We start from the raw sequence: 26,040 nt of genomic DNA on the forward strand, positions 1-26,040 counted from the left end.
GTCATAACTAGAAAATAGACATCTATTAGAAAAAGAGGTCATGAACTTTACCAGTTCAGTGATAAATTCAGGGAAATGAAATTTTAAGGATCCTTCCAAAAAGATCACTGATAATCCTGAGATTACATGACTGTATGACTTATTCAAACACATGAATCATCACCTGTCAGTCACTTTTGGAAGAACTGATGAACCTTATTATTTTTTCTAGTTTTTATAAATTAAACAGGCTGTATCTTTATCACAAAGCTATTTTTATTTTTTCTCCTTCCTTTCAGGAGTCCTATCCAAAGAAGAGGAATTACACTATGGAAATCATACCATCTGCTTCTCTGGATACATTTCCTTCAGAAAATGAGAACTTTCTATGTGATCTCACGGACACAGCAGTTACAAAAAAACCTTGCTCCTTAGAAATTGCAAGAGCCCCTTCCCCAAGAACTGGTAATATTTCTTACAGTTTGGCCAACTTAATTGCATGCTTGTATATGTAAAGATGTATCACCAATATTTTTATTTCCTACAATCTTTTAAAAATGAAAGTGCCCCAGTATGGTCACAATAGTCATTTTTTTTGCATTTTGTAGTGAGACCAGATAAGTCAGAGGGTTTTTGACGTGAAGGCTCTTAACTTCCTGACAAAAGCCCTCCTGGGAGTAGTACACTCTGGAACATTTTTAGAGCAAAAGCCATCTAGGTTATATACAAAGCTTTGGGTCCTTGAGAACTTCATAGCAGTTTTGGTAGCAAGAATCTTCTGATGTACATTTCTGTATCCTATTTTTTTCAGGTTCTCACAAATGTACTGAGCTACTTTTTATATTTTATATATTTTATGGTATTTTCAGATCTGTTGTTTTATTTATTTGCACTATAAACTAGTGAACAAGGCAAGCAAATATTATGCCCATTTTTCTGATAAGGAGATTAGAGCTAAGTGTTTTATTTGAGATCAATACATGGTGGAGCCTTTGCTTGAACATGAGCATTTGACTACCATCATATTTGCTTTCTGTTATTTCATCACTACCTCTAATAAAGAGTGAAGCCTAGTTACATGAAAGCGAATGAGGAAGGGAAGTCTCAAGTGGATGGTCAACATAAACAGTGCTGCAAAGGAATTGCAAGAGAAGCTCTGAAGAGAGGCCTTTTTGGTTTGACAATTCTATTTCAGCTTATTTTTGAAAAGTAAGTTTTAGAAGTGATGCAATGAAATCAGATTTCTGAGAATTAGCAGTGTGTGTTTAGGAAATCAGAGTGGACAATACCAATTACCCTTTCAATAAGATCAGAGGAAGAGATAAGATGGTAACAGGAGAAGAGAGAGGTACAAGGGAGAAATGGCTGATTTAAGGTATGCAAGCCTTGGTGAAGTTTAGAGGTTGGAGGAAATTTGCTGGTAGAGACCAAAAGACTGAAGATAAAGAATAAGAAGAGAGAACAGAATGGGTGGAAGTTAAGACTGAGCTAGTCTAAGAAAACACAGACATTGCTTCCACCAGTGAGAAGAGAGACTAGAGCAATTCTGAAATATGTATTTCCAAATGGACAATTTCTGGGTTAATTTAAAAGGTCATTGTCTCAAAAGAAGGGCTAGATATTTTGAACAAGATTTAAAATAAAATTCAGATGTGTGGATTCAATAAGATTATGTACCTAAGACAAAAAAAATTCAGAAATGCTATTTTAGGTAAGGGAATTTTATAGAAGTGAACAAATGGGTTTTTGAGCAGCACTGAGGCAAAGGTGTTGAATAATTCATAAGCATGCAGAAGAAGGTTTTAGGATGCAGTAAGAACCTAACAATGAAATAGTGAATATTTATTGAGTACCTACTACGTACCAGGTATTATTCTTAGTGCTTTATATACATTGTTTTATATAATTCCCACAATGCTGTGAGATATTATCATTATTCCCATTTTACAAATGAAGAAACTGTGGCACTGAAATACTAGGTAACTTTCCATAGTCATATGGTAATAAGAGGTGGATCTGGGACTTGAACTTTGGTTGCCCAACTTGTGTACTTAAGTACTCCATTATACTTCTAACCTATATTAGGGGATGAATACAGTAGAAATTGCAAATACTGAAACCCCCAAGAAATATGGAGGTATGAGTGGAAGTCCACATCTGATAGCAATAAAATCAGAAAAAGAATGTTATAATAGGATAGCATAATCTTCACAGTAGGGCAGATTTTGGATGAAGGCAGAATAGTGAATAGTCATACAGAGTGAAGACAATGCTGAACCCATGGGAGTGGATAAATATGAAAACTCTGCCATAGGAAAGGTAAATGGGAAATAGTGGGGAGATCAGGGAGAAAGTTCAATTAACTTAGGAAAATGGAGGGCATATATGTATGAAATTGTAAAAGAGTTTTAATTACGGCACAAGGGATGTGGGTGTGCCAGGGATGGTGGAGGCAGGAATGAAAGAGCTGAAGAAGACACGGGTTTGTTCACTAAACAACGAAAAACTAGTTCAGTTACTTCACTTGCCAAGCAGTGCTCTGCCTGCTGAGGAAACAGGCATGACAAAGGCATGGACCCAGGTAACAAGGCTGACTAGGCTTAGAACTCTCCTGCTGAAAATAAGCAGACCTGCTGGATAAAAATACGGAAAAGAAAAAATGTCTTTAAAGCATCAAAAAGGTGACAGGAAATTTATATAAATCGAATAACATTTAAATTAGCAACTCTTTTTTGTCGGTAGGCTAATAAGAAATAATCAGGCCAAAACGCTGGTGAGGGTGGGAAGCCAGTCGAGCACTAATGCCACTTTTGTTATGAGGGAATTTTCTGAACCTCCTATTGAACTTTGGTGCTCAAGACCTCTGTGACTATGTACAGAAAAGATCCCTGTGCCTGTCTGGTATGAAGCTCTAATAGGAAATTCTTCCTGCACACAGCTGGGACTCCAGGGGCTACCCCCTCATAGAAATCAGAAATAATTCTTCCCCATAACGCCCACCCCAAGGAAAGATGATGTGTTGTGAGCAGAACCAGGAACGGAAATTCCTGAGGAGTTGTTACCACAAACTGGTCCTCACACCATTCGCACCTAAAATTTTAATCACCTAGATGGTCTCCAAAAAAATGTCAATCTGTGGAGGTAGTTTAAATATCCTCAGGCATCAAGCAGAAGCAAATGTAATCCCTCTAGAGAGGAATGTATTCTCTTCCTAGGCCCCAAATAATTCCATTTCTAAGTAAAATTGGCAGTTTACAATGATTAACACTACAAGGAAAGGAACCCCAAACAGAATTCAACAGAAACAAGAAAGAACAGATCCACACTTGAAAGGACTTCAAATACTGGAATTATCAGGTTACATAATTAGCAGACTAAAACATGACCATGTTGTTATTATAAATAAAGATAAGCTTGAAGATGTTTCAAGAAACGGAAATGACCTAGCATATTTGGAAGGAAAAAATAAAACTTATAGAAATGAAAAAAATTAATAACACACACACGCACACGCACGCATGCACAACTCCAAATTTAAAACTCAGTAGGTGAGTAGAACAAAAGACTAAATTCACCCAAAGAGAGTTTCAGTGACCTGGAAATTAGGTCAGAAGAAGTTCTTCAGAATATTGCATGAAGAGACAAAAATAAAAAATATGGAAGTGAAGCTAAGAGAATTGGAAGATATGCTGAGAAATTCTTACTTGTCTAATCAAAGTTCAGGAAGGAGAGGAGAGAATGGGGCAAAAGTAATACATCTGAAGAGCTAATTTTCCAGAAAGGCCCAGGCCTGCCCTTGCCCTCACATGGAGGTGGACAAGTGAGTAGCTCATTCCAACAGTATATAATAAGTGCAAGGGCAATGTTACATTAAGTGTTTCGGGAGCAGAAAAAAAGGAACATTTAACCATATCTGGGAGCTTAAAGAAGTCTTCATAAAAGCACTGAATTCTGTGTCAGTTATCTATTACTGTGTAACAGGCCACCCCAAACATACCGACTTACAGGAACATCAGTCATTTATTTTGCTCACAAATCCACAAGGTTGGCAGAGCTCATCTGACAGGGACAGCTTGTCTGTACACCATGGTATGAGTTGGGGCTTCTCAGCTGGGGCATAGAGGACCTTCTTTTATATACCATCACATGCTATTGGAATGAACTATTCACTTGTTGGCCTCCATGTGAGGGCAAGGGCAGGCCTGGGCCTTTCTGGAAAATTAGCTCTTCAGATATATTACTTTTGCCCCATTCTCTCCTCTCCTTCCTGAACTTTGATTAGACAAGTAAGAATTTCTCAGCATATCCTCCAATTCTCTTAGCTTCAATTTCAAAATGGCTTACTTACATGGCTGGCAAGTTGTTCATGGCTGAGAGCTTGGCTGAGACTATGTCTGGGGACCATTTTTTTTTTCTCCAAAGGCTGCCTGGGTTCCCTCATGACATACTGGCTGGATTCTGAGAGTGAGCATCCTGAAAGAATGAGGTGGAAACTGTAACATTTTTATTATCTAGCCTTAGAATCATAGTTCATCACTTCTACTATAATTCCACGTCCACTCAGATTCAAGGGGTGGGAACGTAGACCCCACTTCTTGGTGGAAGGAGTGGTCAAAGTCATTTTGTAATATTTTGCTGTCATTTTGGGAAAAGACAGTCTGCCACAGTCTGCCCTATAAGCACAATAATTTGTATCCTTTTCCTATGCAAATTGCAGTAATTTCTTCCTTCAGGATTCCCAAACATCAGCCCCTTACAGCATGAGCTGCAATCTAGGTGCTTAAGTCTCCCTGATGACCTGTGAAGTAAAGAGACAAGTTCTCTGTCTCCTCTCCTACACACCCAGCATAAAATAGCAGAGCAAGCATAGGAAACCACAATTCAAACACACGGAAAACAGTGCATACAGCAGTCACTAGTTTGCGGCAATCCTGAATCTCATCAGGCACAGCTCCCTGATTAAGGTCCGGTCCTGTTGAATAGAAATTGTTCTTGGCTTTTCTGGGTTATTCTTCTTTTTCCATAAAAAGGAGCCCAGGTTTATTGCTAAGTATCTTTCTCACCTGCTTTCTGTCTGTAAAAGGTTAGGGGTTAAAAGGCCTCTTTTCACTTTATACCATGTGTTCCTTTGAGTTCAAGCTGATACAATCTCTTAAGACTTGTGGACTTCTTGTGTTCCAATTTATATTCCACTCCATTAGACAGAAACTTATATTCCATATAAGCTCTTCTCTACCCTGGGCTCCTTTTGAGACTTCTGTGAAGCAATGTCCTTGAGATGCTTAGAAACTCTGTTACTGAACAGGAAGGATCTAGGAGGCATGCCTCTAAGCGTCCTCAGAGGGTCTTCTCTCTGGCTTATAAGCACAGTGAGTCACCACCTGAGAACTTTGTGGTCTTAACAAAATGGGTTGAATTGTGCCACCCCCTCTCTGGAATCCTAATCACTACTACCTCAGAATATGACTTTACAGAATTTGGAGTCAGAGGTATTATAGAGGAAATCAATTTAAAATGAAGTCATTAGATGGGCCCTAATCCAACATGGCTGGTGTCCTTATAAAAAGGAAGAAATTTGGACACAGAGACAGACCTCAAAGAGGGAAGACGGTGTGAAGAGACACAAGGAGAAGACTACATTTGTAAGCCAAAGAGAGAGGCCAGGGACAGAGCCTTCCCTCACAGGCTCAGGAGGAACCAGAGCACCCTGCTCACTCCCCTATGCTAACTGCAGACTTCTAGCCTCCAGAACTGTGAGACAGTAACTTCTGTGGTTTGCGACACCCACTGAGTAATACTTCGTTACAGCAGCCCTAGGAAATGAATGGGACGTAACTGAACACACAAACTCAATACATAGAAAGGAGCGGTGGGTGAGGGTGCCTGGGCCTATGAGGACAGACCTTGTCTAGTCTGCTTATCTCAGAGCCTAAGCAGCTTGGGGGTCTCCGTTGTGACTGTCATTGTCATTCATGAACATAGAATGTGCATTTTCTCAGAAAATCACAGTTAAGTATGCATATTAGTTCCCCTCTGTGGTCTCTTCTGTTTGTTAACTAGATAAACTAGTATGAAGTAGATCTCATCCTGACCACAAGAAAAACTTTTATCATATCCTCAATCTTAATTTAAATATGAAAGCAACTTATTAGTGAATTTATATTCAACAAGATTTTACAATTCAACCACAAAATGAGGGATATTCTTTGCAAAGAGCATTTTTACATTTTCCTGATGCATCAATGACTACAGATTTCATATGGAATGAAGAATGATACTGCTCTACTGCTAGGCCTATTAAATAAAGATCAACAGAAGTCCAGTACTTGCTTGGTAAATTTGCCGAGACTAATGTTTATACAATCAATATTGAATCATATTTGTTTCCCTTATTGCATCAAGCAAAGAGCCTTCCATAATCTGGTGGTGACTCAATAGCATAAATGAATGGATAATTAAGTGAGTGAACGAATGAACATTATTTTTAAAAGAAAGATGGCTATGATGGCAGAGAAAGCCCTTATGAAATAGTCAGATGCCCTCAAAGATAATGTTTTCTTATGTGCCTTTCTTTTAATTTTAATCTTCACAGGGGAATTTTTCCATTTTATGGTAACCAGGCAACCTGTTATTTTGAATCACTTAGTACAGGCTTTGCACACCATGGATGCTCAATAAATCCATTTTGATTAATGAGCAATTTACAACAACACCAATGAAGACTGTTTCCAACCTTCCTTGAAGGGAATAGATGATCTCAGATAAAAAGGACACAGTCGATAGTTCCATGCCAGGATAGCGTGGGTCTTGCTTACATCTATTCAATTTGCTAATGTGCTTGCTGGACTGTGCTCAGCCTGAAATGAAAATGTCATCTGGTGACTAATCCTCAACACCCCACTATACCTCCCCCATCCTGAAACAGGTAGTAATGTGAGGGTTATTCTGTAACTTATTTATGACAAAATAGTTTTTGAAGTGGTGGAGCTGCCTTAATTCTAATGCCAAAATTTTGAAATTAAAATGATTCAGACCGAATTAGGACAAATGTTTATCTTTGCTAAGCAAGTGGGTAGTGTCAACATGATTTCTGTGGGTATGTTTAACTCATTTAAGAGAGCAAACTATTTTTAAGCCCCTTGGAAGCATTCTTTTACATACAAATACTGGCCTTGCTGATAAGAACCATTTTTATCAAATAGCAATTCTTTATTTGGCATTTGCTGTGTGCTCAGTGCTGTCTCAGCCATTTACTAAAGCAGACCTCTACATGGTAAATTTGTAACCCGGTGTTAGTTTATAGGGGGTGCAAAGAAAGTAAACTGGGGCAGCAGTCCCTACAGTGAAGTCCTGGCAAATTAACTACCTACTTCATCTATCTGGACAGTTTACCAATTTGAAAATATAACTGTCTCAGTTTGTTCAAATCTGCGGAAGTTGGCTGTATTTGGAAAACAGCATCCTAAACAAAAAGAAAATCATACTCTTTTTCCCTCAAATCAATTTTATTTGTGCTATATATGAATAACATGAATTTTAGAATAATAGGACTTCCAAAAATACAATGAACTCTTATTAAAGTGATGATGTGGGGGAAATAGGCTTTTTTTTATGTCATATACAGTACCCTATTGAACAGAGTTTCTCCTACAATGTCACTACATGTCTAATAACAAGGCAAACATTCATTAATTCATAAATTCATGCTTACCAAATTGAAGTGGGTCCTTCACACTCCCACACATTCCCCACTTTCTCTACTCTCCTCACACCTCTGATACTTTTTCTTCCCTTGTCTCTCACTCTCTGCAGACAGCCTCATATTTTAATTGCTAAAGAAAATTGAAGCCATCAGATGGAACTCTGTTAACCTCTTCCATCAAATCTACAAATACAACCACCCCTGCACCTTTCTTCCGCCTCCTCCTCTGGTTATCTTTAAGTAGAGGGGGTTTCTTCTTATCAAAGGGCATTTCCTCCTCTGTGTGCCATACATGCTTCTGTCTTCTCAGAAGCTCGACTCATTCCTTCCTTCTATCTCCTGCATTTTTAATTGTCCTCCACTGGATCATGCACCTTAACACTTGAATCTGCACAAATGTTTGCCATCTGAAGAATAAAAACAACAGTAACAACTATCAATGAAAGCAGCAAATAAAGAACAATTAGAAAGTTCTCTGACCTCACCTGACTCCTCAGCTCCCATTCTTCTCTCTGTCTGCCCACATTCTCAGTGTATTCATTTTTTCCCCACCCTTTCGCCTCTCAGTCTACAGTAGTCAGGTTTCCTCACTGCTCTGCTGAAATGTGCTTTCAAAAGGTATTAATGACTTAATGTCACAAAATCCAGAGGACATTCCTCAATCCTCATTTCCCTTAACCTCTCAGCAGCGTTCCACAGGTTAGTGGCATCTCCATCTTTACACCTCTCCTTCCTTTTGCTGTCCAAGAAAGATCCTCATGGTGGTATGCTGTTCCCTATCCATGTTGACAGTCGACAATGATCTGAATGACTCTAAAGCTGGGAATTCCTCAAGACTCAGGCAAAGTCCAACCTGTTCTTCATACTTTTCCCTCTTCCTAAATTTTCTCATCCACAGTATGGCTTCTGTTACAGTCAATGTGCTGAAGACTCCCAGATTTCTCTCTGTTCCAGACAGCCTCTCTCCACTTCAGCCTCATCTGTTCTTCCTTCCTTCCATCCATCCTTCCATCCATCCATCCATCCATCCATCCATTCATCCATCCATCCATCTATCCATCCATCCAACCATCTACTGAATATCTCCACTTGTATGACTTAAAGTCACCTTTACCCCAACCTGTCCAAAACTAAACTCATATCTTTCTCTTCAAACTTCTTCTTCCTGTAGGGTTCCTTCTCTAGGTAAATGACTTAATTATTCATCTGATTGCGGAAGCCTAGGTGTCATTCCTGCCCTCTCTTTCTCTATTAACTCCCATATTCAATAAATCACCCGGTCTTGTGGTTTTTAACTGCAATAGATAGTAGGGTGAGGGTTAATTCTGTAACATAGTCTATCCCTCAAATCTATCCACTTCTCTTAATCTCTGTGAACAACAACCACTCTTATGGATAGTTTAATAATAAAATATTGTTTTATTTGCCTTCCTTGAATTTATTATTCATATTGCAGCCAAGACAATCTTAAAAAAATTACAAATCTGATTAAGACCATTTAGTAACTTGCCATTGTGCTTAAAAAAATGACTCAAATCCCTTAAAAGGTTCAAAGGCCCAGACTGATGTGCTGTTTTTCTCATCATACTTAGCCTCATCTCACCAGTTTCCACCTTCCCACACTGGCCCTCTTTAGTTCCTTTTACTTCTTTAATAGGGGCAAGCTCCTTCCTACCTGTGGGCCTTCACGTGTCTGAACCAGCATCTGCTTCTACTGTTCCCTTTTCTTGTCATTCCTCCAAGTAGATAACTCGTACTCTTCCTTAGGGACACCCCCTTTGTGGCACCCACACACACCTGTGCCCCAGACCAAGTACGTGGACACCTCTGTTTTCTACTCTTTTAGCACCTTCTCATTCTCCTTTCCTTTATAGCCCTGACTTTGATTGAAATGATATAGTTATTTTGGGATTATTTTAATTTCTTTTTCAGTTATTTGTCTTAAACAGTTCAAAATCTTTCCTGTCTGTTCAATATTGTAACTGGAATGTCTAGAAAAATCACTGCCACATAAAAGACACTCAATAAATATGGATGAAAAATATATTCATTTTTCATATACTTTTGAATATTTATTTTATGCATATTAAATTAATCTTAAGATACTTATGAAGTAGCTAGAATCATTGTTCCCATTTTACAGATATGGGAAACAAGTAACAGAAAGGTTTAAGGCTTGCTAGAAAATGTCAGTGCTGGATTCTGCATACAGGATATTGGCTCTAGAGGCCATATTCTTAACCATATTCACAATCCATGAACTAATTATTTACTTACTTAATCATGGAAATTTGAGATTCTTTTGAAATTTGACAGAATAGACAAGGGAACTCTACTATACTGCTGGTGGGAATGTAAATTGGTGCAGCCAGTATGGAAAGCAGTTTGGAAGTTCCTCAAAAAACTAAAAGCAGAAATACCATACAACCCAGTAATTCCACTTTGGGAAACAATAATTTCCCAAAGAAAACAAAATCTCTGATTTGAAAAGACACATGCACTCCTGTGTTTATTGCCATGTTATCCACAATAGACAAGATATGGAAGCAACTAAAGTGTCCATTAATAGATCAATGGATAAAGAAGATGTGGTACACATACACAGTGGAATAGTATCCAGCCATAAAAAAGAAAGAAATCTTGTCTTTTGTGACAACATGGGTGCACCGTGAGGGTATTATGCTAAGTGAAATAAGCTAGGCAAAGGAAGACAAATACCATATGATTTCAATTATAAATGGAATGTAAAACCAAACCAAAACAAGCAAAACAGCAATAGACTCACAGATACTGAGAAGTGACTGGTGGTTACCATGGGAAGGGGCTGGGGTGGGTAGGTGAAATAGGTGAAGGGACTAAAGAGGCACAAAATCTTAATCATAATATAAATTAGTCACAGGGGTGAAAGTACAGCATAGAGAATATACTCGATAATTTTGTGACATCTTTCTTTGTAAATAGATAGTAACTGCACTAGTTGCGGTGATCATCTAATAATACAGATAACTGTTGGATCACTATGTTGTGTACTTGAAACCAATATTATATTGTACATATTGACATGTAAAACATTATTACATGTCAATAAAAAATTAGTGAAAAAGAGAATTTTTCTTTTAGAACAAGATAGGAAGAGTTGGAAACTTGGTTAGTAGTTAAATCTGCATTGTGCCCATCTGTGGAGTGGTACTAGGGGATGTTTTAATCAATCCAAAATATGTGGATGAATTGGAGACAACCCAAAAGTCAAGACAAGTCAATGGTTCAGTAATAAAAATAATACACTCAAAGGATAGAAACACTTGTGATCATTAAAAATAATGTTTTTAAGTAATATCTAATTATTCAAATTTTCATAATGGTACACAGTGGCCTTTAATTATGCATAGACAAAAAGACCAAAAAGATATATTAGTAATATTATCTGTGGATACTAGGATTACATGTGATTTTTTTAATAACATTTTGTATGGTCCAGATTTTCTACAGTTAACACATACTGCTTTTATAATTGAAAACAATTAAAAATAACTTAGTCTTCTATAAAGTTAAAATAGGTCATGTCAAAGCAATTCACATCTATCCAATTTATGTTAAATGTGCAGGTGATTTCCTTTGGAGAAAGAAAGTTGAATACACTAAGGATAGCTACTGTCTGTAAAATACTGAAACTTATCTTGCAATAACCCTTCATCCATTAAAGATACAGGTTTTTAATTTCTATTTTTTTTAATAGTTAAGAATATTTTAATTTAGATTATCTTGTTTGGTGTACTGGTTGAACACCTGACAAGAGTTATTCTCATTGCTCCTAAAAAGGGCAATACCATTATAGCTCATGGGAATTTACAATTGTGTAATTTCACCCCATTCTCATGATTGAATTGTTATTTAATGGACTTATTCTTACTAATTTTGTTCTATTTAGCAGCTGATACATACAACCTTAAGCTGGAAATAACATTATACTGAAAATATAATCTTAAGGAAATCATGCATAATGCTTGCATATGTAGTCTCATATTTTCTCTTCTTTCTTCTCCCTACACTATATAGACATGTCAGATACTGGTAAGCTCACTAATTCATTTTATATTCTTTTCCATACATGCTGTATTATTAATGTAATACTATTCTAAGACTACCAGCTCTCTTTTCATGTACTCCTACACTCTTAATTAAGTTATATCAGCAAAATTAACTGACATACAACTACAGTCACACTGTACTTTAAAAAATGGATAGTTAATACAATTTATTCTAGATTTTATCCAATATATTACATTTATATTAAAATACGCAAATTCAAGTAACTCATAATAGATTGTTTTTCTGTTGGTCTCTCAGAGACAACTTATAAAAACATGGAAAAGACAAAAATAGCTTATTCTTTTGGTTATTAACATGCTAGGTTTGAATAGTTTAGAAAAATAGAGAATTAAAATTATTTCATTATTTAATCTCAGTCAAAAACGAATGCACAAAATATTTTCAGATCTCTCATTTCATCACATTTATCATCATATCTTCTATTACTGTTGAGGAAACTAAATCAGAATAGATGAATCATTTGTTGAAAGAGACAAAAATTCAAAAGCAAACCTGGCCTTAGGAGTTCACTGTCACTCTTCGTATATGATTCATAGCTCTTCCCGAAGGTTCCATCCTGTTTAAAACTGTGTTTTTTAATAAGGTTATTCATTCATTCATTCATTCAATTATTCATTTATTCCACAACTACTTATTGAGGACTTGCTATTTTCCAGGTCTTGAGGAATATCAGACATAAAGAAAAAGAAGACATATTAGACATAATAAGTATTAAATTAAGCTATTAAATTGATAACTACTTAATGATTATTAACTATTTAAAATTAGTTCATTGGTTCAGAAAGATTTCTCTATTGCTATGTCTCAATTTAAACAAATCAACTTTTCCACACTTGGTCAGAGTACTCAAAGTATGCTTCAGTTGAGATAGTGATTCAGGATCCTCATGCTTAACTGTGACAATGTCTGCTTACTTCAAAATTTTCTAAGGAAAGAAATTTCAGCTAGTTCACTGCTCTTGACAGTTTTTAGCATTCCATTTTTTCATTTCCTCTATTCATAGGTGAGAGACATAAGAGATACTAGATGAATACTTAGTAATGAAGTAAATGGTTCTGTAAAAATTTAAAGCATAGAAATACCTATGTAATTAAATGGCACCTGTAGTTTATTCTCTGGGTTCTGTGACTAAACTTATATAGAACTTATTATAATAAATTCTCATTATAAAATTGAGTAAATTATTTTTGTGATTCTATTCAATATATAAAAGTAAAAAGAACAAAATATTTTCCCTGGATTCTACCTATCAGAGAAATTAATGTTAACATTCTGGTTCATTTCCTCCCCTTTCTTTTTTCTGTGCATAGCTCTTACATAAGTTTGAATGAATATTTGGTGTAAAGAGATTTCTATTGATTTTTAAATCAATTATATATTTTTCTGATTATAACGTATAATAAGACCCGTCAACTTGGCAAGGGCAACCTTTCCCCTATTTTCCAATGCATCCAAACAATGATGAAGGATAAAATATAAAATGAGAAAATTGAAAATTCTAGTTGTGCTCAAAGACAAAGGAAATGCCTTCATGCTTAAGTGGATTAGGAACACAAATAGCAAGTGGAACTGAAGTGGCAGTCCAGCTGGTGACTGGGCAGAATCTGTAAGCACACTGCATCCTTCAGGATAATGAAGTCTGAAAGAGCTCCTCATAAAGCGGGAGCCAGAAATCAGGCCCGCTGCTGAAAATGTGCATCTTAGGGTGTTAAATTTCCAGAAAATAAAAACAAGGAAAATAGAAGTTTATGATCAGAGAGTAAGTAAAGTGAGCTAAAGAACCAGAAACAGAGATACCTAATGACTTTGACTGTTTTTGATTAAACACATTTCTAGTAAAAATTTTAAGAGAAGCCAATAAAAATTAGAAATAATCATTTGTATCTTCCAAATCAGTAATGAAAAATAAAAGATTAAAGAATCTTTATTAATAAAATGACCCTAAATCTGGGATAAAAGAAGTGAAGCCAACAGTAAGCAGGGCAAACCAAAACCACAAAATAGAAAATCATTAATGAAAGACAAAGATGATCATGCTGGGTTCATTTTAAAAATCTTGCAGATCAAAATACACAAAGAGGTTAAAAAAACAAAAAAATCAAGCAAAGCCAATCTAAAAAGAGACATGGCAGCAACATCAGTCAAAATATAATTGAAAGTTAACATTAAAAGAGATAAAGAGTAATACTATATAACAATTAAAGGATATAACACACTATCTAGAATATATAAAAGTCATAAATTTTCTCACATGTTTTTCACACACAACATTACCTTGAAATATTAAAAGCCAAAACTGATGGGACTTTGAAGAAAAACTGAAATCCACAGTTTGTGCAAGATTTTAATATAGCATATTTCATTCAGAATAATGATAAATGAAGAAACATAAGAATTTAGCATGTTGAATAACACAATTAACAAGCTTGATTTTATAGACCTATCTAGAATTCTGTACTCATCAATAGAGAATACTATATATTCCTTTCACACATATATGAAACACTTAGAAAAACTGGCCACTTACTAGGTCACAGAGGCAGGATCAACACAAAAGAGAATAAGGTCCCAGACTCTGATGATAGTATAATGAAATTATGAATCAACAATAAAAAAATATAAATCATACTAGTAATATTTGAAAAAGGTTTTTCTATATTGGATGGCTTATAAATGATAAAAGAAATACATGCTTACAGTACCAAATTAAAGCCTACAATACAAAACATAATTTCATAAAGGCAGTGCTAATCATTGCCCCCATTTTGCCTGACCCAATTGTCCCCACTTCCTAACCCACCTTCATTTAAACATTGCTAACAGCTCAGTATGTATTTAACTGTCTCTTTACACATATAAGCATTTGAAAAGCATACACACTAACAATGAAGCAAAACTGAAGTAACTAAACAGCAGCAGACTCACAGACTCCAAGAAGGGACTAGTGGTTACCAAAGGGGAGGGGTGGGTAGGGCAGGTGAAGAGGGAGGGAGAAGGGGATTGAGGGGTATTACGATTAATACACACGGTGTTGGGGGTGGGTCACAGGGAAGACAGTGTAGCACAGAGAAGACAAGTAGTGACTCTGTGACATCTTACTACACTGATGGACAGTGACTGCAATAGGATATGAGGGGGGCTTGATAATATGGGTGAAGTAGTAACCACAATGTTTTTCATGTGAAACCTTCATTAGACCATATGTCAATGATACCTTAATAAAATAAATAAATAAATAAAGTATTTAAATAGAAAAAAGAAAGCATACACACTCACACACACACACACACACACACACACACACACGCACACACACACACACGCACTTTTTACCAAAGTACCACACTCATTAGTGTGCAACCTTCTCTTTCGTTATGACCATTCACACAGATAACCATTGTCTGCAGGCAAAGGCTGTCCTCTCACTGTTGTCAGCCACCTGTAGACACTTGCAAGTCCTCTCCATGCAGTTACACAGTTGGAGAGGGCCAGCAGGCTTGAGTTCCAGGGGGTCAGGGAAGGGCTGGGGCTTTCCTGAAGTGACCAGGGCTTTCCTGTTTCCCTCCCCTCATCCTTTTTTCCACCTTTCACACACTTAATGACTAGAACAGGAAAGAAAACAAAAATGTCACAGATTTCCTGATGATGGCAGCTGTGATTTGCCATAGCAGAGCAAACCAAAAAAGCTATTTGTTGTCTAAAAATATGTTTTAAAGAAAATCGAATGGAAAATAAGAGGTAATTCAGCAAATACACAGAAAACTTGAAAAGAAATTTGCTCTCAATAGTCAAAAAAACTATCTGAAAATTATTAAAATCAGAATTAAATGTCCAACAAAATATTTAAAAACAATTTTTAGCAGGATCCAAGCTTATAATTTAAATTTAGTCAATACTCCTTTGACTTTTCTCTCAATAATCCTCAGTCAGGGAACTTAACTTGGCCAGACATAGTTTTGAAGCTGAAATTATTTTATGTCAAAGTCAAATCAATTCTTCTAAAAGTGATGAAACAATTTTGTCATTGTGGATGGAAATTTTAAAGGAAAATGATCTTTTTATTTCTCCATTCAGTTATTTGAAAACTTTAAACTATGTTTGGAACAACTTGGTCATATGAATCTACTTTTTTGACAGTGATTTTACAAAATGTAAATACAGATCATATGTTTCCAATGAAAGTTTACATATGCTGAAAGTATTAATTATACTTCAGGTTATGAAGACAGTACATAAAAAAGAATGTAAAGATATTTTATTAGTAATTGAAATAGGTTAAATATATTATTAAAATTAATTTTATCTTTTTAAAACATTTTAAAATGTGGCTACTAGGAAATTTAAAATTATACATGTGGTTCACAATATATTGGACTATGCTGTCAGAGAGAAAATAAAATAAATCAGTCTTTCCTCTAGTATGATTGATCAAAATTAGTATTTTTTAGTAGCTTGTATAAATTTTTCTTTCACCTTCAGAATATGTTATTGATAGTGCCATGCTGGCATTGCTAATTTTTATGATTGTTGTCAAATTTGATGAAACCCCTGTTTTGTATCTAAGCTGTAAGATTTGAAAGAACTTTCCAAGCACTAACTTCTGCACACGTCAAGTATTTCTGGTACACAAATATTTATTGGCCTCACTCATGTCACAATATGACTTATATCCCAATAGTGCTCAAACCTTACAGTCACATACCAGGTGAGTTAGCACAGGAGGTGGCAGTTTTCCTAGAAGCCATTCTTACATCCAGACTATGGATGGAAGTGACTTCAAACCTTGTAAATGTATCCCTCCAAACCTGAACTAAATGAATGCAAAACTCATCTTTTTAGCCAGATCTCAAAAATGTCTGCTGCCATTCTAATATTACCCAAAACAGAGAAGTATGAGCAGGGAAACTGGAATTGAAAGAAGCAGAGATCTTAACTTACTGTTCTTAAAACATTTTACTTTTACAAAATTTACAAAAACATTTCCAGGGCCCCTCCCAGCACCTTGGAGCAGGCCCGTGAAAGTGCTGGGTCCCGGAGCTCAAGCCTCGGTATTTGCCTCTGAGTGTAAATCTTTTGTCTTACGAAAATAGAATCATATATGTTTTCCTACATATTATTATTCTTACACAGCAATATTTCAAAGGGCTTCCTTTAAGTCACTTGGTATCACTATAACCCATTCTTTTAAATGTTGCATAATATTTGATAACGTTGTGTATCGTGATTTATCCCACCTCTTGATGAACATCCATTTCATTTTGCATTGCTTTTCCACTATGAACAAAACAGCAGCAAACATCACTGTACACTCATCTCACACGGAAGTGCTTTTATTTCTGTGAGGTGAATTTCAGTGTGGGTCAAATGTAAGGATCATCCCAGTTTCCCTGGAATATTCCCTTTTATGCTTGTTGGCCTGATATAATTGCTCCTAGCACCCTCTTCTGATTCAGAAGTATCTCCGTTTGGATGATTTTGTGCATACCCTAGTGAAAGGATTACCCAAAGTCACATTGCTAGTAAGTGTGGAGTCATGATTTAAACCCACCAGCCTGGCTCCAGAGTAGGGTGACTAACTGAGACCCAGGACTGAAGGGATTCCCAGGATATAGGACTTCCAGTTTTAAAATTGAGAAAGAACAAGTTGTGATTCTATAGCATCTTACTACACTGATGGACGGTGACTGTAATGGGGTATGTGGGGGGGACTTGGTGACGGGGGGAATCTAGTAAACATAATGTTCCTCATGGAATTGTAGATTAATGATACCAAAAAAAAGAATCTGAGGAAAAAAATTGAGAAAGAGCACAGCAGAGCAAGGTAAGTTGGTCACGCTATCCAGAGACACTGATCTTAATGTTGTTGTTTCTCAAAATGGCTTTATCTGTTTCTGCTGCCAACAATAGTTGAAGAGTAATTCATTTTCCTGTACAATGCTCATAATAAGGCTCTAAGGAAATTCCCAATTATCTCATCTGCTGATATTTTATCCCTTGTGTAATCCCTTCCTCTTGTGTGTAGACTGGACCTACTGAATTGCTTCTCATGAAACTATATGGCAAAAATAATGGGTGTTATTTCTAAGATCAGGTTACAAAAAAATGCTCTGGCTTCTGTCTTCCTAGCTCTTCTTGCTCTCTGGCTTACTCACTCTGATGGAAGGCACTATCCACGTTGTGCGGTGCTCTAGAGGGGCCCACACGGCAAGAAACTGAGAAAGCCTCTGGTTGATAGGGAGATACTCAGGCCCTCTATGAGAAGCCAGTGTTTCCAACTATGTGCATGAAGCCAGCTGGTCCAGCCAAACCTTGGACACACCACAGACCCAGCTGACACCTTAATTGCAGCCATCTCTGTTTTTATTGGGGGATAATTCTTTCTATATATATTTAGTACAACAACTGATATGTTTGATTTTTACTTCCACTTTAAGTTTCTTATTAATTTTTGTTCCTTTCTTCTCTTTCACTCTTTTTTTCTTATTTTTCTGTTTCATTGAGTTGCTAATAATTTTTCCCATTTGTTCATTTAGGAGCTTTACTGTTCTTTATTATAACAGTAAGGATTACCTTCCCTTCTACAATCTCATAATCAAATATATATTTCTCTAGCATCAGATGAAAACAAGATACCAAATGTTTACCCTGCTGAGAGAGTCTATACTCCCTCTGATAGCTTTCTTCTTTTGTGTATTAGTTAGGATGTAAATTTGCCTTCTGTAACAGATATACAAAATAAATACGGTTGAAACAAGATGGAACATTATTTCTTTCTCATGTAACCTTCTAGGCAGAAAGAGTTCAGGGGTATCACAGAAGCTCCATAAACTCAAGGACCCAGGCTTCTGCATTATCCTGTACTAGCCTCAGGTTGTTCTCATTCACACTTTACCCTCCTGTGTCATATTCCAGCTAGAGGGAAGAGGAAATAGGGAAAGGGAAAGATAAGTAGTTTGTCTGTGTCTATAATGCTGACCCTAAGACTTAGAGAATTCTAAATGTTCCACTGTTCTAGAGACCCATTCTTCTAAGGCACTGAAACAACTAAGCTTAACCCTTAAGGAGTAGACCAAGAGACAAAGAAACTTGATCCTCTACGGACATAGCCTGGAAGCTGTACACATCCTTTCTGCTTAGCCAGAACTCAGTTATCTGGCCAGTGTTTCTTGCAGAGGAAGCCAGGGATTCTAGGTAGACTTGAGCCTCACTGAAAACTGAGGATTCGATTATAAAATAAGGGAAGAGCAGACATTGCGAGACATTTAGCAGCCTCCAACATTCCCCTATAATATGGAACCTGTACAATAATTTTAATTCCCCACTTCCAGCTTTTCTCAGAAGTAGATGTAGAATGCTTCTACCTCTTCCTTTGGAATTCCTGCAATTTCCAGAATTTTAATAGATTGCTCACTACAGCATTTCTCATCTATTTCAAGATTCATTTAAAATCCTATTTTATTAGCCAATATCAATGAGTCTGTTAGATAGAGTTACAATTAGATAGTTACAATGATAGTTTTATTGTTCATTATTTTTCCTTTAGTACATTACCTATCTTGAAGTGTCTGTTCTTTTCATAGTTCTTTCTTAAGATGGTAATTTATTTTCTTCTAGGTTTTTTTTCCTCAGATGGTAATTTACTTTCTTCTAGGTTTCAGTATTGGAGACAAAAAGTTTAATACCAATGTCTTTGCCCATTGTAAATAATGTATAGTTTCTCTCTGGAAGTTGTATGAGATACTTTTATCCCTTAACACATATATTTTTTCCAGTATATGATTATACATGTGCATATTTTTCATTTTTTCATTAATCTTGCCCAGAACTTCGATATGCAGACTAAGGGAATTTTATTCATTAAGAGAGTTTTTTTTATTGTACTTTTAAATTTTTGCTATGTCTCCATTTGTTCCTTTTCTTGGAAGTCCTATTATTTGTATAAGAGGTCTCCTGGAACTCTGCCTTCATAAATTCTTGTGTTTTTTTGCTCTGTAGTTTGAAATATTTCCCCCACTTTGTGTTCTAGGCCATTGATTCAACAATAAGCCATCTTTACCTTCAGGTCAGCTGAAGTTTTTGACTGGTTACTTTTTCACAAAGTCTTTTAAATATGCCGTATCTTAATATCTTTAAGCTCTCCTATTATTTTGTTAAAAATTCTTATTTTTCTCTACTGGCAGCTCTATTTTGTTAGAGATTCATTTTCAATTTTCTGTTTATTCTTTCTCTGGTTGCAAGGCTCTCTTAGGTATTTACTTTGGGTTTATTTGTTGGTTTTTTGGTCTACTCCTTAAGGCTTAGGTTTAGTTGCTTCTGTGCCTTAAAAGAATGGCAGTCTTTAGAATAGTGTAACATTTGGAATTCTCTGCCTCTTAGGGTCAGCACTGTAACAATAGACAAATTAATTACCTGTCAAGGCACAGGAGAAAGCTTACCTGTAAATTTCCCCAGCATTTTAGGTGAACACAACTTAGAATACCTGTCCAGCAAGTCCTTGGTTCCTTAGGGTCATGGAGATGGTGTACACTTTCAAGTACACCATGTAGGCCAATGCCAAAATTTCTCTCAGGATATCGCATTTTCTGCTAGATAAAATTTCCCAGGAATGATGGTGTTCTACATTAGTTTTGGACTCTTGCTGTGGGCATTCCTATACTAGTTCCAGGACTCTTACCTATACCAGAAGGAAACAGTCCTATAATAGCTTTCTTGTTTTCCTCCAGACACAATTTGTCAGTTGGCTGTAGGAGCTACATGGCTTGTGCCACCTAGGTGGGCTGCAGTGAGTTAAGGAAGCACATCTAAGCTACTGTATCTCCAGAAACCTCACTCTTATGGTACATTTAAAAGTAACTTTAGGATTAAAACAAAATCATAATGGAAATGAAATAATATTTGAAAAAGTTAATAATATAAATAAACCCCTAGCAAGATTGCCCAAGATAAAAGAAAAATGGTACAAATAAATATTATTAAGGCAAAAAAGGAGGATGTAACTAAAGACTCAGGGGAGATTTTAAGAAACCATAAGATAATATTATGAATGATTTTATTCCAAAAACTTTTAAGACATGGATGAAATGTATAATTTTGTGGACAAAATATAAACAACCAATCATAACTCAGTATATTGATAGATATTAGCAGGAGAGAATTGATACCAAAAACAATGGTCAAAATGTTTAATTGGATAAGTTTTACCAAACCTTAATTAACAGATAACATCAAGGCTGTACAAACTGTAGAGGAGAGTGCACAAAAAGGGAAACTACCAACTTTATATTTGTATGACTTGTATACAAAAATGGACAAGAAGATTGTAAGGAAAATGAATATGAATTAATCTCTGGTATGAAAATAGACCCACAGATTCTAAACAAAATAATGCTACATTGGAGGTGGTCCATTATGGCAACATAGAAAGACCCTGAACTCGCCACCTCCCATGGACACACCAAATATACATCTATACATAGAGCAATTCCTCTTGAAGAAAGACTGAAGGCTGATTGAACAGCTCTGCACAAGAAATGATGGAGGACATCAGAGAACACAGAAGCATGATAATAATGGGAACTCCATCCCTGACAAAGAATCCTAAAATTTGTATGGAATCACAAAAGACTCTGAATAGTCATAGCAATGGTGAGAAAGAAAAACAAAGCTATACTACAAAGCTATAGTAATCAAAACAGTATGGTACTGGCAGGAAAACAGACATATAGATTAATGGACTAGACCAGAGAGCCCAGAAATAAGCCCATGCATATATGGTCAGTTAATCTATGACAAAGGAGTCAAGAAGGAAAAGAGTTAATCTATGACAAGGAGGAAAGAGACTTTCTTCAATAGATGGTGTTGGGAAAATTGGATAGCTACATGCAAAGGAATGAACCTGGACCATTATCTTAAATACAAAAAATAAATTGAAAATGGATTAAAGACTTGAATTTAAGACCTGAAACCATAAAACTCCTAGAAGAAAGCATAGGTAGTAAGCTTTTTGACATCTGGACTTAGCAATATTTTTTTGGACCAGTCTCCTAAGGCAAGGGCAACAAAAGCTAATATAAACAAATAGGATTAAATCAAACTAAAGAGCTTCTTCACATTAAGAGAAATCATCAACAAAACATAAAGGAAACCTATTAAAAGGGAGAAGATATTTGCAAATCACATATCTGATAAGGGCTTAATATCCAAAATATAAAAAGAACTTACACAACTTAATATAAAAACAAATGAACAACCTGATTTTAAAAATGTACAGAGGATTTGAATGGTCATTTTTCCAAAGAAGACATGCAGATGGCCAACAGGCATATGGAAAGATCTCAACATCACTAATCATCAGGGAAATGCAGATCAAAATCACAATGAAATAACACTTCACGCCAGTCAGACAAAAAATAACAAGTGTTGGTGAGGATGTGGGAAAAAGGGAACTCTCCTACACTGTTGGTAGGAATGTAAATTGATGCATCCACTATGCAATATGGAGGTTCCTCAAAAAATTAAAAATTGCATTACCATACAATCTAGGAACTCCATTTCTGGGTATTTATTTGAAGCAAAAACACCAATTTGAAGGGCTGTTTCCTGTCCTATATTCATTGCAGTTTTATTTTTAATAGCCATAATATGGAGTCAACCCAAGAGTCCATCAATAGATGAAAAGAAAGGGAAGATGTGGTGTATGTGTTTGTGTGTATATATATATAAGAGATTTCTTCATGTATAAATTTTACTAATATGTCAGAGACCTGCTTAGTCACTGTATCTTACATTGCAGCTTCCCTGAATCCCCAGGCAGAAGTAATCTTGGTCCTGTTTGTCAGCTACATAGCAATCAGCATGGTCTCTGGTATACCGTACTTCTTCATTACATGCTAATGAATGATGTTATAATTCTGCAATGTAGCATTATATTATATATATATACACACAAACACATACATACATACATACAATGGAACATTACTCATCCATAAAAAATGAAATCTTGCCATTTGTGACATGGGTGAACCAAAAGGTTATTATGCTAAGTGAAATAAGTTAGAGAAAGACAAATACCATATCACTTCATTTATATGTGGAATCTGGAAACAAAACAAATGAACAAACAAAACAGATACAGGAAACAAACTGTTGGTTACCAGAGAGGGGAGGAGTTGTGGAACAGGTGAACTAGGTGAAAGGCATTAAAAGATACAAACTTCCAGTTATAAAATAACTCTTGGGGATGTAATGTACAGTATAGGGAATATTGTTAATACTATTATAATAACTTCATATGGTGACAAATGGTAACCAGACTTGTGGGAATCATTTGAGCGTACAAAAATATACAAATATACTTGAAACTAATAAGATTTTATGCCAATGATAGATCAATAAAAAATACATGGCAGGATTTCAGGATAGGTTTGTCTAATTACAAAGCTGAAGTTCATTGTTTATAGCCCCTCCATTTCTTAGTCCCTCCATGAATATTATATTTTGTTCAAACCAAACACTTCTTGATTCCACAAATGTGCCTTACTCTTTCCTAGCTCTCTACCTTTTGTTCATCCTACTTCCAACTCTTGGAATGCCCTTACCACTCATTTCTTCATGTCTAAATTTTACTAATATGTCAGAGACCTGCTTAATCACTGTATCTTACATTGCAGCTTCCCTGAATCCCCAGGCAGAAGTAATCTTAGTCCTGTTTGTCAGCTACATAGCAATCAGCATGGTCTCTGGTATACCGTACTTCTTCATTACATGCTAATGAGTGATGTTATAATTCTGCAATGTAACATTGGACATGAATTACTTTGTATTCATAGAATACTTTTCTTCTAAAAGCTCAAGTAAACTGGAAGGTTTTTTCCTAACTTGTTATTGTAAAAGAAACTGACAGTAATAATGCATATTGGTATTAGTATGGAAATCTGACTAGAAGATAAGTCTCTTATTTCAATCTGAAATTGCAAGTATATTCAGTCATTTTCTCTAAGCAATTTTTACACACCTCATTTCCTTTTCATCAGCAGTGTTTTGTAGCAGCAGGTATAAAGTGTAGGTTGACTATGTAAAACTATCTTGGACACAGGCTGTCATTTTGCAAAGTCCACTGGATAATTGGTATCTTTAAAAATAATATAATAAGGATATTTTAGGAATAAACCCATTCCCTGAAACTCTTACGTATGTTCTAGAATATGCTTCTGACTTAAATTTTCTCCAAAAGTGTCATGGAATTATAAAATCCAGATCACCTTTCTCTATGTAATTAAGGGCATTTGTGATGTCTGGCATTACATACGAGTAAAACTGCAAATAACACAGTTTTGCAAAACACACAAGTTTTGCTTTATTCACTTAGTATTTTTAAAGGCATTGAGCTAAGAGCTATGCAGGGGATAAGGGAAATATAAGTCTCTGCAAAAATATTACCTAGTCGAGAAGAGAAATGCAATTTATCTAAACCGGAAGGAATGAGTAATACAATGTAGTATAAAATCAAATTACCAGTGTAATGGTGCAAATCATGGATTCAGAAGGTGGAAACATAGTCTTTTCTAAATTTAGTACTTGATTACCCACTATCTTGTTCCAAGTATTAAATTACTTATAAGAAACATTCAAGATTTTGCCTTGAAGTCTACATGGAATACCCAGCAGTTTTTCTGGCTTTGATACAAAGGCAGGCAACAGGGCCAGCCCTTGCCATGAGTCATTCCTCAGGGGATCATCTCTTATTCCTGGAATTAAATTCTGTCCCTACTAATTTGTGTTAATAGCTTAAAGAGACTGGTCTTAAATCCTGCCTAAGTGCTCACAGTCATTATTTTAGATTTATTATCTATAAAACGTGACTGTTTATTTTCTAGCTTTTACCTGTGGATTTTCTTTCCTCTCCCATATTTTGATTCTGATTTGGTTTGATAGGGAAAAACACATACTATGTTCCTGATAACATGCTAAGTATTTTTCATGTGTTATTCTCATTTTATCTACACACAAACAATAATTACCTTTAAAATAGTTATTAATCATATGCAATTTTAAAGTAAAAGCTGGAATCCAGAGAGGTTAAATAAAATGCCTAACATTGAAAAGGCAAGTTTTCCACATACTTCTAGTATTCTTAGGTACTAATTAATAAGTAGATTCATACATAGTAACTAGCAGCTAATTAGGAAGTAGATCTAGTATTAGAATGTAAGTTTGGATGCTTTTTTGAATTAATATCTACTAAAGACCCACAGTTATATTTAATGTATATCTCATTCTAACAAAAAGTTGAGTAACAAGTAGCACAGAATTGAGAATGACACTGATGATGGAACAAGATACAAGCGACAACCAGAGACACAAAAACAGACCCATGAAGACTTTAGATAATGGAATTAGCAGACAGATTTAAAACAAAAACAAAAACAACTGTACTTGCCATTTTCCAATAAATAAAAACAAGCTTGAAACTGTTATATTAGGAAGCTGAAAAATGGCCAAAAATGACAAAATATGTTTGGAAAAGAAATGAAAAGAAAATTTTAGAACTGAAAAGTGTAATTGAAATTAAGAATGGTTCAACAGTAGACTAGATACAGCTGAAGAAAGAACCAATAAACTAGAAAACGAGTACAAGAAACTATTCAGAATGCAAAACAGAGACATAACAATGAAAAGTACAAAAGAGAATTAATGATAAGGAGAATTAGTTTGCCTAACATTATTTCACTGGAATCCAATAAACATTAGCTGTTATTATTACTCTGTCACTTCCTGTTTAAATGTCTTCAGTATTTTTCACTGCCTACAGAACTAAGTATAAACTTGCACAACTTCTACTGAGTCCAAGCTTGTGTCACTCACTGCATGACATGCCAGTAAGTTGAAAGACAAGGTGCTGGGGCAAGGACAGTGACTTTATTCAGAAAACCAGCAGGCTTAGAAGATGGCAGATTCATGCCCCAAAGCATGGTCTTAACTTAGGGTTGATTTTATGCTTCTTTTATGTTAGGAAAGGGGGGTGAACAGAAGGGGGCTGTGGTCAGGAGGTGATGTTCAAATCAGACATCTGGACGTCAGCAAGGGTCTGAGGAGGGTTTTTAAACTCGCCTTGAGTTGACTCCAGTCATTTTGTTGGCATAGGTCTGGCTATGATGTTCCTGTAAGCCTATGACAATCCAGTCATCATTCCTGTGCACACACTGTCTCCTTAAGGAAGCAAGTTTTGGGTAAGGGGCTCATGTAAG

General features: G+C 35.8%; 1 protein-coding gene across 5 annotated transcripts in view; it reads left to right on the forward strand.

The window, feature by feature from the left end:
* Nucleotides 1-26,040, forward strand: part of ANKS1B (ankyrin repeat and sterile alpha motif domain containing 1B) — a 1,001,987-nt gene that overhangs the window by 371,391 nt on the left and 604,556 nt on the right. For all 5 annotated transcript variants that reach the window (XM_036891074.2, XM_036891080.2, XM_057486481.1 and 2 more), the window contains exon 10: nt 279-444. In XM_036891074.2, the coding sequence (XP_036746969.2) occupies nt 279-444 (166 nt within the window). The remainder of the gene's footprint in view (nt 1-278; nt 445-26,040) is intronic.

The sequence above is a fragment of the Manis pentadactyla genome, chromosome 10 (genome assembly GCF_030020395.1).
Source record: "Manis pentadactyla isolate mManPen7 chromosome 10, mManPen7.hap1, whole genome shotgun sequence".
Lineage (NCBI taxonomy): Eukaryota > Metazoa > Chordata > Mammalia > Pholidota > Manidae > Manis > Manis pentadactyla.